Source organism: Leptonychotes weddellii, chromosome 5 (genome assembly GCF_054177405.1).
Source record: "Leptonychotes weddellii isolate Sample4059 chromosome 5, ASM5417740v2, whole genome shotgun sequence".
Taxonomy (NCBI): domain Eukaryota; kingdom Metazoa; phylum Chordata; class Mammalia; order Carnivora; family Phocidae; genus Leptonychotes; species Leptonychotes weddellii.
In genome coordinates this window covers 151,465,739-151,477,335 of record NC_138373.1, presented here as the reverse complement: position 1 = coordinate 151,477,335, position 11,597 = coordinate 151,465,739, and the positions used below count along the sequence as shown (strand labels likewise).

General features: G+C 53.5%; 1 protein-coding gene across 1 annotated transcript in view; it reads left to right on the top strand.

Moving 5' to 3' along the window:
• PDGFB (platelet derived growth factor subunit B) overlaps positions 1 to 7,779 on the top strand; it is a 20,870-nt gene extending 13,091 nt beyond the window's left edge. The window contains exons 5-7 of the mRNA XM_081819006.1: positions 929 to 1,443; positions 5,672 to 5,822; positions 6,191 to 7,779. Coding sequence (XP_081675132.1) covers positions 929 to 1,443; positions 5,672 to 5,796 — 640 coding nt within the window. The 3' untranslated portion in view covers positions 5,797 to 5,822; positions 6,191 to 7,779. The remainder of the gene's footprint in view (positions 1 to 928; positions 1,444 to 5,671; positions 5,823 to 6,190) is intronic.
• The last annotated feature ends 3,818 nt before the right edge of the window (positions 7,780 to 11,597 follow it).

The following is an 11,597-nucleotide window of genomic DNA, read 5'->3' as shown; positions in this document are numbered from 1 at the left end:
TGGCCCTGGCCGCGGCGGGGGGCGGGGGGGGGGATGGTTGGGGGGCAGACTCACCAGCCCGGCTTCCGCAGGGTTGGAGAGGCATTCCTGGCAGGCTCCTGGGCTCTGTCCAGTTAGGGCTCTCTGCGCAGGTGCACTGAGGCCACCTGTGAGTCCTCAAGGCCACCCAGGCCGCTGTACCCAAAAGCCAAAGGCAGACCCCCAGGTAGGGCTGCGTGTGGGACGTTAAGGGAAGGGTGCTGCCTCCTCTTTTACAGGGATCAAATCCCCAAATGTCCCTTGAAGAGACCTGTCTACAAGCATTTATTGGACACTCTGGGCTGCTCAGTTTTCCTCCAAACCTGTTCACGTTCCTTGTTGTGTCTTTAACAAAGAGGGCACAGAGTCCCTCCAGGCAGCAGACACAGCAAATGCTGGGGCAGCCCCTAGCAAAGGGTCAGAGTGCTGAATCCTGCCTCCTTTCAGGAGAGATCGGGTACGCAGTCTGACTCAAGGCAAATTCTAGAATAGAGGCTGCTCTGGGGAGCTGCGGGTCTCATGCTGGGCAGGGCAGGGCCAGAGAAGCCTCAGCTGTCTTCTGATTCATGTGGAAAGGTTTTTGTGCCCCTTGGGTCAGCCTCGCCTACACATCAACTCTGGCGGGGTGGAGCTGCTGGGCAGGGGGCACACCTAGGGCTCAGCACCGGCGGGTGAGCCCCGCTCTTGCCAAATGGTCCACCTGCTCCGCCACACTCCCCTCCGAGGTCAGCTGTGGCCTTTCCCCGTGCCCACCATCCATCCCAGGCCTGGGCCCCGTGCCCGAGATCGCAAGTGTCACTCTCTACCACACCACCCACTGTCATGGTATCTCTTGTCCCCAGTGCTTCCAGCTCTATGGATGGACACCTGACAGCTGACCTCCCCCTTCCCGCCTCCCTCCTGGATAAAGCCTCCCCCCACTTCCTTCCAGACAACCATCTCCCGCCTCTGCCGCAGTCCCTGACCTTGGCTGGCGCTCCGGGAATGAGGACACCACGGGCCCTACACTCAACCCGGAAATGCCTTTCTCCCTTTCTGGGAGCTCCAAGGGGGCTGGGGCCAAGCTGGAGGCCAGGTCGGGAGGGCTTGTTTTGATGGAAAAGCTACGAGAAGGGCAGAGGGCAAGGTCCTGCTATTGTTTGGGCCAGTGCCTCTCCACTCCCGGCTTTCGAGGAAAGATCCCTGCCGGGGACACTGGGGTGGGAAGAGCAGGCAGGCAGGCTCCCTCAGCCCCTGCCTGTGTGGTCTTACAGAGGCACTTGGATGGTTCTGTCCTCCAGGTGAGAAAAATCGAGATTGTACGGAAGAAGCCAACCTTTAAGAAGGCCACGGTGACCCTGGAGGACCACCTGGCGTGCAAGTGTGAGACAGTGGTGGCTACTCGACCCGTGACCCGAAGCCCGGGGAGTAGCCAAGAGCAGCGAGGTAACCGCTGGTCCAGGGTCTGCCTCTGAATTGCTCAGCTGCGCAGCTCCCTTCTCTTGGGGCACCTGCCACTGGTGGGGGGGGGCGGCGGAAACTGGATCAGGCATGCCCCTGGTTAAAATTCATCTGAAGGTTACCATCTCACTGAGAACAACCCAGATTCCTCCCCTGCCTGCGAGGCTTTACATGAGGATGTTAGCCCCTGACTGGCCTTCCAGCCTTGCTGCCCACCATTCCTCCTCACTTATGCCACCCCAACCAGCCTGACCTCCTCGAGTGGCCGGGTACCTTTCTGCCACAGGGCCTTTGCACATGCCACTTTCCATCTGAAATTCACTTCTCTCAACTCTTCACAAGTCTACTTGTCTTCATTTGGGTCTCAACCCAGGAGTCACCTTCTCCTAGAGGCCTGCCCTGACTACCTTGTCCAGAGCAGCTCCCATCCCCGTCTTGCTACCACAGCCCCCTCCTTTGTTGAATGAGTACATGAAATAGTGGGACAAGAGAAGACTCCATGGACATCATCTTCAGATATTTGACAACCTGTCCTAGGGATGAGAAATCAAACTCATTCCCTGTGGCCTTCGGGGGGGATTAGGACCAGTGGGGAAAAGCCGCTGGAGAGAGATTTTAACTCCATATACCAAAAGCTGTCAATCAGTCAGGGGGCCAAGATGGAATTGTATGCCTTGTGCGGTAGTGAGTCTCTTGTCATTGAAAATGTGTAGGTAGAGACTGGGCAACCATGTAGCAGTGATGTGACAGAGTTCGAGCATCAGATGGATAATTGGAACTGGACTTCTGGTCCACTCTTTAGAGTTCATGAATTCACAATTTCAGGGGCATAGTTTGAGTTGAAAGGGACCCCAAAAATGATCTGATCCAATTGCCTGGTCCACATTTTACAGAGGAGGTGCCTGAGGCTCAGAGAGGCTGGCGTCTTGCCCAAGGTCACACAGCCAGTCCCAGGCAGGGGTACAGCTGGAGTCTAGGTATCCTGAAGTTCTATTCTTGGCCCTTCTCTCACCGTGACAGCAGTCACTGGCTCTTACCTGCCTTGTCATTTTCTTTCTTTGTTTTTTTTTTTAAATTTATTTATTTGACAGAGAGAGAGAGAGAGAGACAGCTAGAAAGGGAACACACAAGCAGGGGGAGTGGGAGAGGGAGAAGCAGGCTCCTGGCCGAGCAGGGAGCCCGATGCGGGGCTCCATCCCAGGACCCCGGGATCACGACCTGAGCCGAAGGCAGACGCTCAACGACTGAGCCACCCAGGCACCCCATCTTTCTTTTTTTTTTTTTTTTTAAGAATTTAACATTGTTAGAGCTAGAACGGTCCGGAGAGATGACCTTATAAGTCAGTTGTTCAGTGTTCCTGATGGGGCTGCTGGAGCACAGCCATTATATATATGTGTATATATATACATACACACACACATATACGTACATATATATAATATGATTATATATAATTATAATTTTTATTATTATTATTATTTTAAGATTTTATTTTTAAGTAATCTCTACACCCAACATGGGGTTTGAACTCACAACTCTGGATCAAGAGTCTCATGTTCTACCAACTGAGCCAGCCAGGCACCCCAAAGATCAAGATTTATTAAGTTAATATGTTTAGATGAGCATAAAAAAAATCACATTGATTTTCAGTAACTTTCTATTGGTGGAGGACAGAACATCTTAGAAGCCTCCCAAAGGCAGGCCTCATAGCCTCTTTGTCCTGTTCCGAGAGCCGAGCTGAGGCACGGATGCCCTGGAAAGGTTGATAATTTGACAGCTTCAAACTGACCTGTTGTAAATTATTGATACAGTTAACACGGAACAACATGGGATATCGAATAACGTGGGATAATAATAAGAATTAACATAGAAGGATTTCTAGTCAGGAAAAATCATATTCTCCTTTATGTTTAGGATGGGGTTCTTTCATGTGCCTGTGCTTCATGTGGTTTTCCAAGCCAGATCTTGGAAGGCGTGTTCAACTGATTAATATGTAGATTACATAAAGTCTTGCCATGTCAGTTTCAGCAGTTTGGCCCCGGCCTGGCGAAGGCTTGGTGCTGTGGCCCGTGTGATACTGGTGTCAGACTTCCTGGGCTCGAGACTCGGCTCTGTCACTCATGAGCTGCATGACGACCTTGAGCCCGCTCCAGCTTTGCCCAGCCCAGGATCCTGCCGATGACCCCAACTCTGGAGCCCAAACTCTGGGCCCCTTAATGGCCCTTCTAGGTGTCCTCCCCCAAGGGGAATCTGAGACCCGCCCGCATCCTTACACTGCCCGATGGCAGAGATGGGCTAACTGCCTCGTGGGAGCTTATGTCTGTGAGGTGGGAAGTCGGCGTTGGCCCCGGAGAGCCGGGGGTGCCGGGGAAGGCTCCCAGGAAGAGATGGGCCTTGAGCTTGGCGGAGAAAGCTTTCACTGCCAGGGTGTTGACCTGGGGGCTCAGGAGGAAGAGACATCAGTGCTAACCTTGCCCGAGGCTCACGAGTACTGTGATTTACAGGCCAGTGGTTGAAAGTACGGACTCCAGAGGCCGACGCCTAGGTTCAAATCCCAGTGTCTCTGCCTTGGTTTCCCTGTCTGTTAAATGTAGAGACTTGTACCTGCTGTGAGGAGAAATGAGCTTAGAACATTGCCAGGTGCACAGGAAGTGCTAGCCAAGGGTTTCTGGCTATTACCGTGTATTATCACCTAACCCGAGGGCCGAGGCTGCTGCCAGCTCACTTTTAAAGATACAGAAATCGAGGCACAGAGAGTTTATGTGACTTGCCCCAACGTACGCCACTAATACCTGGGAGAGCCCAGATTCGCACCCAGGTGGTCTGGCCCACAGCCCGAGCTCTGGCCTGCCCCACTGAGCCGCTTCTTGGAGTGGCGAGGGCCGGGTGACGACAGGCACGGGGATGGGGAGGCCCAGCTCCACAGTGGGAGTGTGTGGTTCTGGCCCGATGCCTAGCAGCTCCCCCAACCCAGAACTGGAAGGGGCTGAGAGGCTGGTGGGAGGAAACCTCAACGGGAGGTCAAGCGAGGGAATAAGAAAAAAGTGAGTAAGAGCAGCTCCTATTTGCCGATCACTTCTTAGTCTGATCTTAGTGGCTTAAGACAATAGCCATTTTATCATCTCTCCCCGATTGATGGGTTGACTGGGCTCCGCCTGGCGGTTCTACTCATGTCTCCAGTGGTTGTAGGGTGTTGTCTGGAGGCTGCGTGGGGCAGCTGGGCCCATGTCCCTCTCGCTGTAGTCCAGGGCGTCTCCTCCCCAGGTGCCTTCCCCAGCAGAGTAGCCAGACTTCTTAGGCAGTGGCACAGGGCTCCCCAAGGCAAAATGGGGGGAGCTGCCAAGCCTTCTTCTTCTTTTTTTTTTTTTTTAAAGATTTTATTTATTTATTTGAGAGAGAGCAAGCACATGAGAGGGGGGAGGGTCAGAGGGAGAAGCAGACTCCCCGCCGAGCAGGGAGCCCGATGCGGGACTCGATCCCGGGACTCCAGGATCATGACCTGAGCCGAAGGCAGTCGCTTAACCAACTGAGCCACCCAGGCGCCCATATTTTTATTTTTTTTAAGATGTTATTTATTTACTTTAGAGAGAGAGAGGGAGCATGTCAGCAGTGGGGAGGGGCAGAGAGAGAGGGAGAGAGAATCTCCAGCAGACTCCCCACTGAGCACAGAGCCTGACGCGGCGCTCGGTCCCACGACCCCAAGATCATGACCTGAGCCGAAATCTGAGCCTCAACCGACTGAGCCACCCAGGCGCTCTGGGAGCCGCCAAGCCTTCTTAAGGGTTTTGCCTGGAACCAGCACAGCACCACTCTGCCTCCTTCTACTGGTTAACAGATCCGAGTCCACGCCAGGCTCAAGGGGCATGGAAATTAGGAGGGTCAGTGGGGTAAGGACAAAGAACTTGAAGCCATAGCTAATCTACTCCCCTCTGTGCTTGCCAGTAAACTGCCATTTATTCGTTTTACCAGTCCTGTGAGGGGGGCGGTCTTATTACCCCCATATCACAGGTGGGGAAACTGAGGCACGGAGTGGTTCAATAATTGGTAAGCAGTGGAGTTGGGATTTGAACCCAAGGAGGGCTGGCCTCAGACTCCTACCCCTTCTTTCAGCCCAGGAGATCTGGAGAGGTCTGCGGCAGGTGTTGGTTGAGAGCAATAGACCCTCTCCAGAGGCTGTCCACCTGCTGACAAGACCTTTCTTTTTCTCAAGCAGCCAGGACACCCCAAACTCGGGTGGCCATTCGGACAGTGCGAGTCCGCCGGCCCCCCAAGGGGAAGCACCGGAAGTTCAAGCACACGCATGACAAGAAAGCACTGAAGGAGACCCTCGGAGCCTAGGGGCATCTGCAGGAGAGTGTGGGCAGGTGAGGCCTGGTGGGGAACCTGAGGCCCAGACCCCTGGTCTTTCTTCTCCCTGGCCTGCGGCTTGGGCTGTGGAAGGGGATGAGGAGAGATATTTCCCCAAACAAAATCCTGGCTCTCAGCCTGGATCCCCTCCACCCAGTTTCAACTGAATTTTCCCATAGGGTAGGTGGGTGAGGGGGCTTTGGGGGCCCCAGCCCAGCTGTGTCCCGGCATGCCCTAGGAGAATGGGAGGTCTGACCCTCAACTGCCCCAGCCCTGAGCGATGCTGGAAATCAGCTCCCCGTCCCTGGCAAGGGAGGCGTGTGAGCGTGGGCTGGAGCCCCTAAGCTGTCTCTGACCCCTCTGTGTCCCTCTGCTTGGCCCACAGGGTTATTTAATATGGTATTTGCTGTATCGCCCCCATGGGGTCCTTGGAGTGATAATATTGTTCCCCTCGTCCGTCTGTCTCGATGCCTGATTCGGACGGCCAATGGTGCTTACCCCTTCCGCGCGTCCGTCCACCCACCAGCGGGTCCCCTCATTGGCCTCCAGCACCTTGCCCGGAAGCTCGAGAAGGAAACGGAGGACCTGAACTCCATTGCTGTCTTCCTCCACCGACCCCGAGAATCTGGGATAGAAGCGCAAGAGAGACCAGTGGGCCCGCTGTTCCCCGGCTCCCGGCCAGGGTCACACCTCAGCGCTGTGGACCAGCCCAAAGCCCTGCACAAGGCTCTGAGGCCCTCTAGGCATGGGTGGCCTGCCTGGTCCCAGGACCCCTGGCCAGCTCTGAAGGGAACCCCCCAGGCAGGCCAGGGTACCTCGTACTCCTGTGGCTGAGACCACGCAGGGGAGCACAGACTCGAGAAAAGCCCTCCCACGGCGCCCAGGCCCAGTCACTTCTCCCTGGTCACCTCTGCTTACAGCGGCTTCCTTTTGTTTTATACATATGAGATCTCTGACGGTATGGACTCCTCTGGGTGGGCGTGGCCCAAGCACCAGGCAGCCAAGTGCCCCCTCAGATGGGTTAGAGATGAAGTTTGCTCTGGAGCCGACGTGGCTGGTGACCTGGGCATTCACTGCCTCCTTCCACTTCCCCCACCTTCATTTCCTCTGTTTTATCTCTCTACCTCCACCCTGTGTCTTCCTCTTGTCCTGGCCCTCAGTCTGCTCCACCAAGGGACTCTTGGACCCCATACTTCTGCTCCATTAGGCAGAAGACCAGGGGTCAGGGCAGCAGGGGGCCTGCCCATCATGTCCCAGCCCAGCCAAGACTGCCAAGTAGGTTTGTGCAGGGTGTGCACTGCACAAGGCCACTGCCTGCAGGGATCATTGTTCACACTGTAGAACGTGGCCAATTTGTGTATTTATCAGGACAGTTATCTGGCAGATGGAGATAAAAATGTATGGAGAAAGGGATCCTTTTCCTAACTGACACAAAGGCTCCACGTGGACTGGCTGTGCCCCGACCTGGCCAATGGCTTGGAGTGCTTGGACAGGAGCGAGCCCGTGTTGGGTGGGGAGGCAACACTGTTGTCCATCTGGCCTCCGTTTTCCTGAGTCCTCAGCTCAAGCGGTTCCCCTTTCCAGGCGGGTGTGAAAAACCCAAGAGAAAGTCTCCAAGGGAGGGGGCAGTCCTTGCTCTCCCCCTGCACACCTCCCCCCGTATTAGATTCTTTTGAGTTCCACTTCCGGTGGCTCCTCCCAGGAAACCATCTCATGGGCTGGGAGTGGGGGAGAAAAGGGAAAAGATGCCCAGGGCTCCCTGGGGTGGGGTCTGAGCTCCCACCTCCCTCCCTACCTTCGACTGCACTTTCCTCCCTACCCCCCTCCCCCTCCAAAATCTGCTTCCTTCAGTTTGTAAAGTTGGTGATTATATTTTTGGGGGCTTTCCTTTTATTTTTTAAATGTAAATTTATTTATATTCCGTATTTAAAGTTGTAAAAAAAAAAAAATAACCACAAAACAAAACCAAATGAATCCGCTGGAGTTCTGTCTGTTGGCATCGTGCGTGACAATTACCCTTCTCGAATTGGCAGGATTTACTGACAGCTTGTTACGTGTTCCTTTGGCTCTGGAAAGTGCAAGCACACGCTCGTGCACACACTCACACATGGGTGTGTACACATGTGGGCCTGCTGTTCTGAGGGAGGCCCCTGCCTGGGGGGTGGGTAAGAGCCATACAGCCTGTCCTATAGGTCTTCGTCCTGCAGAAGCTCCTGACCCCCCGACTCAGCCCTGTGCCTGTCACTGGCCGTGACAAGAGATGGTTTTCTCCAGCATGAGGATCTCCATAAGGGCACCAGATCCTCGGCATCGTAGGGTGGGGCTGGCCGTGGGGAGGGGTACCCCATGTGGGGAAGCCTGGAGGGGCTGTGGAATTTAGAAGGAACATAGCTGAAAGGTGGATCTGGGGTCTGAATCTTGGCTCAGCCCTTCCCCAGCTGTGTGGCCTTGGGTGAGTCCTAGCCCCTCTCTGGTCAGAGCTTCCTCTGAAACACAAGAAGATGACCAAGAGACTTGTGGCCTCTAAGGTCCAGCTGTGGGATTCTGTGCTTTCCCTTGCCTGCAGAGGCTTGGGTCCCATCCCATAAAAAAGATTCTAAATGTGTTTTGGGTCCCACCTGTAGGCAGACTGGGGCTGTTGGGGAAACCTAGGAGGTGGGGAATCTGACTCATTGTAAGGACAGTCTAAAAACTAAAACCATTTTGCCTCTGGAAGTAGTGATGTCCCCATCACTGGAAGTATGTAAGTGGAAGCTGGGTGACAACTTGGCTGAGCTAAGACTGAATAACACCATGATTGAGTGATTGGCTAATTTATTGACTCATTCATTCATTCATTCATTCATTCATTCACTCATTCACTCACCTTCTTGAGCCCCTACCTTGTGTCAGTCTCTAGCAGGGGCTTTTGTAGCAATCTGGTTTAAATTCTTCTGGGACTCCAAGTCTTACACTTGAGGAATTGGAGTCCATCTGTGGTGGTGGGAGGCCCAGGTCAGAGGGCTTTAGCTGGAAACTTAAACTGCCTGCCCAACTCTGTAGGACCCTCCCTTCCCACCCAATGTTCTGGGTTCCCAGGGCACCAGAGAAAACTCTGGCTGAGAGGATGGGGGGCAACTCCAGTAGGAGGTGGAAGTTAGGGGGCGAATGGAGGGCCCAGCGCATGTGGCATCTTGGAAGCAGCCAGCCGCTTCTATACTGTTCCATGGATGGGTGCAGGAACTTCCCGGGGTAGATAGGCAGAGCTGCCTGCATCTCTCCCCTCCCCAGATGCCATCTCAGGCAGCAGTAGTGCCAAGCCTGTGGGCTTTCCAGGGGCCTGGTGGGCCCTCTCTAGGTCTTAGAACTGCTAACCTAAAATAGCGTTCTTCTAGAAACCCCTCTGCTGGGAAGAAGGCATTCCCTTCTTTATCCCTTCCTCTGTCCTGTTGCTGTGATACAGACATGATGTCTGGTACTCAAGCAGCCATCTTGAGCCATGAGGTTAAAGCCAAACACTGAGACTGGTGGAGCAAGACAGAAGGGGCCGGGTCCCTGCCACCTGACTACCTAGCTTAGGAGTTTTTATTCATTTTTTTTTCCCCCAAGTAAGCTCTGTGCCCGACGTGGGCCTTGAACTCATGAACTTGAAGTCAAGAGTCCCATGCTCTACCAACTGAGCTAGCCAGGCGCCCCCGGGAGTTTTTACATAAGAAAGGAAGAAATTTCTTTCTGTTTGAGCTACTCATATCTTGGGTTTTCTGTCCTTTGTAATTGAACCTAATCCTGATAAATAGCCCCCTTCTTTCTAGGAAAGAGAGGATGTGGCCACCAGGCTGATCTGGGCATTTGGCATCACATTATGAATGCTTCTCCTCTATTTGAGGCCTGCTCAGATCTCCTTTCTCCTGAGGAGCCTTCTGTGTCCCAGCCAGCAGCTGTCCTCCCTCAGCTAGAGCAAAACCGGGGCCTTCTTTAGAGGCTTAGCATCTACTGCCTCCAGAAAACAAAAGAGTGAACATTGACCGCGTATAAAGTAAAATATCTGTGAAAATACAGGGTTGTTTCAAGGAGTGGAGGGAAAAATGAACAGTGACATGATGGCAAAGGGGTTTAGGGGATTGAGATCACGCAGCTCCTGACTGCCTGGATCCCAGCAGCACCCTACTCTGCTGACACCATATCTGGTGTGTTTCCACCATCCTGTAGCATCAGCTCAGGAACCCCAGAACCCCAACACCTGTGCATCGCCTGGGTTCTAGTCTGATCCAGCTGCGTAAGTTACTGCGATCCTGGGAAAGTTGCTGCTCCTTCCAGATCTGGGCCTCACTCCCTTCTTTTGGGCCTCCAGAGCCCTCCTTTCTTGCCCTGCTTTGCTTATCTTCATGGTGCTCACTCTCATCTGGCTCATTCTATACGTAGATCATCCTTGTCCGCACCCTCCCCCACCCCATATTGGAATCTCCACGTGGAGGTATTTTGTGCACTACTCTATGCCCGTAGCCTAGGACACTGCCTGGTACTAGGTGCTGGTACGCCTGTTGAACAAATGAACAAAAAGGTCTGTTATTCAGGCGATCAAGTGCGTCTGCCCCGAGTCATAGCTTGCCTGGCTGATCTTCACACACTATGTTTGTGGCTGGAAAATGGCAGGCTCTGACAGTGTTACTAACTGCAGATATTTCAGTTTCCCAGCTAGGTCCATGCTTAGCACTGCATCTTCCTTGATTGGAAGATCCTCCAGGGTGAGAGGTCATGTCAAATCCATCTTCTAAGTCTATCTAGTCATTATCTCTCTCTGTGTCTCTATTTCTCTATCCATCACCCACCCATCCATTCATCTACTTACCCACCATCCATGCATTCCCCACCCATCCACTCACTCACCCATCCATTCATCTACTTACCCACCATCCATGCATTCCCACCCATCCACTCACTCACCCATCCATATATCCGTCCATCCACCCATCCATTCATTCATCCATCTACCCATCCATCCACTCACTCACCTATCCATCCATCCATGCATCCATCTATCCATCTGTCCATCCATTCCCCCACTCTTTGAGCCATAACCCTCCTTTCTCTATCACTTTCACCATGTCCCAAGCTCTGTATTTGCCGCCTCATTTTATTAACTTCGGAGGAGCTTGGTGCCACAGTGGAGAAAACACAACAATAGAACTCAACTAGGTCCCCGTCCCAGCATTGCTACCTCCTGCCATGTGACCTTGCAGAGCTGTTGCCTAGGTTAGAGACATGGAGGCCGAGCACTGCTCCGGGCACGTACTTTACCCTCAGTCACTGGTAGGGGTTGTTAGTTTTGAACTCTCAGTGCCCAGCACAGGGCCGATGATAGTGCAGTGGAGTGAAGATGGGAACAAATGAAAGAATGAACACAAAATCACAGAGGGATTAAAATTCAGCTGCAGGCAATGCGAGTTTATGTTCCAGCCACTGTCCCGTTATTCCACTCAATTAACCCGACAATCCTTTCAGGCAGATGTTATTGTCCTCGTGTTACAGATGAGGAAACAAGGACTCAGTGAGGCTCAAACCCCCTCCCCCTGCTCCCCAGAGCCGGATTCTCCTATAAATGGCCATAGTCCCCGTGGGGCAGTGTGAGGGAGATTAGTGGACAGACTCAGTCTGGGGGTGGAGGAGGGCTTGTCTCTGACCACCCGAGGTGGGAGGGGTGTTGGGGGAAAGGGCTCTAGTCAGGCTTCCATTGACCAGATCCAGGTCTGTCTGGCTATAAAAGCCACATGTCCTTGGAGGTCGCTGATCCATTCTTGCCCTGGGGACCTCGT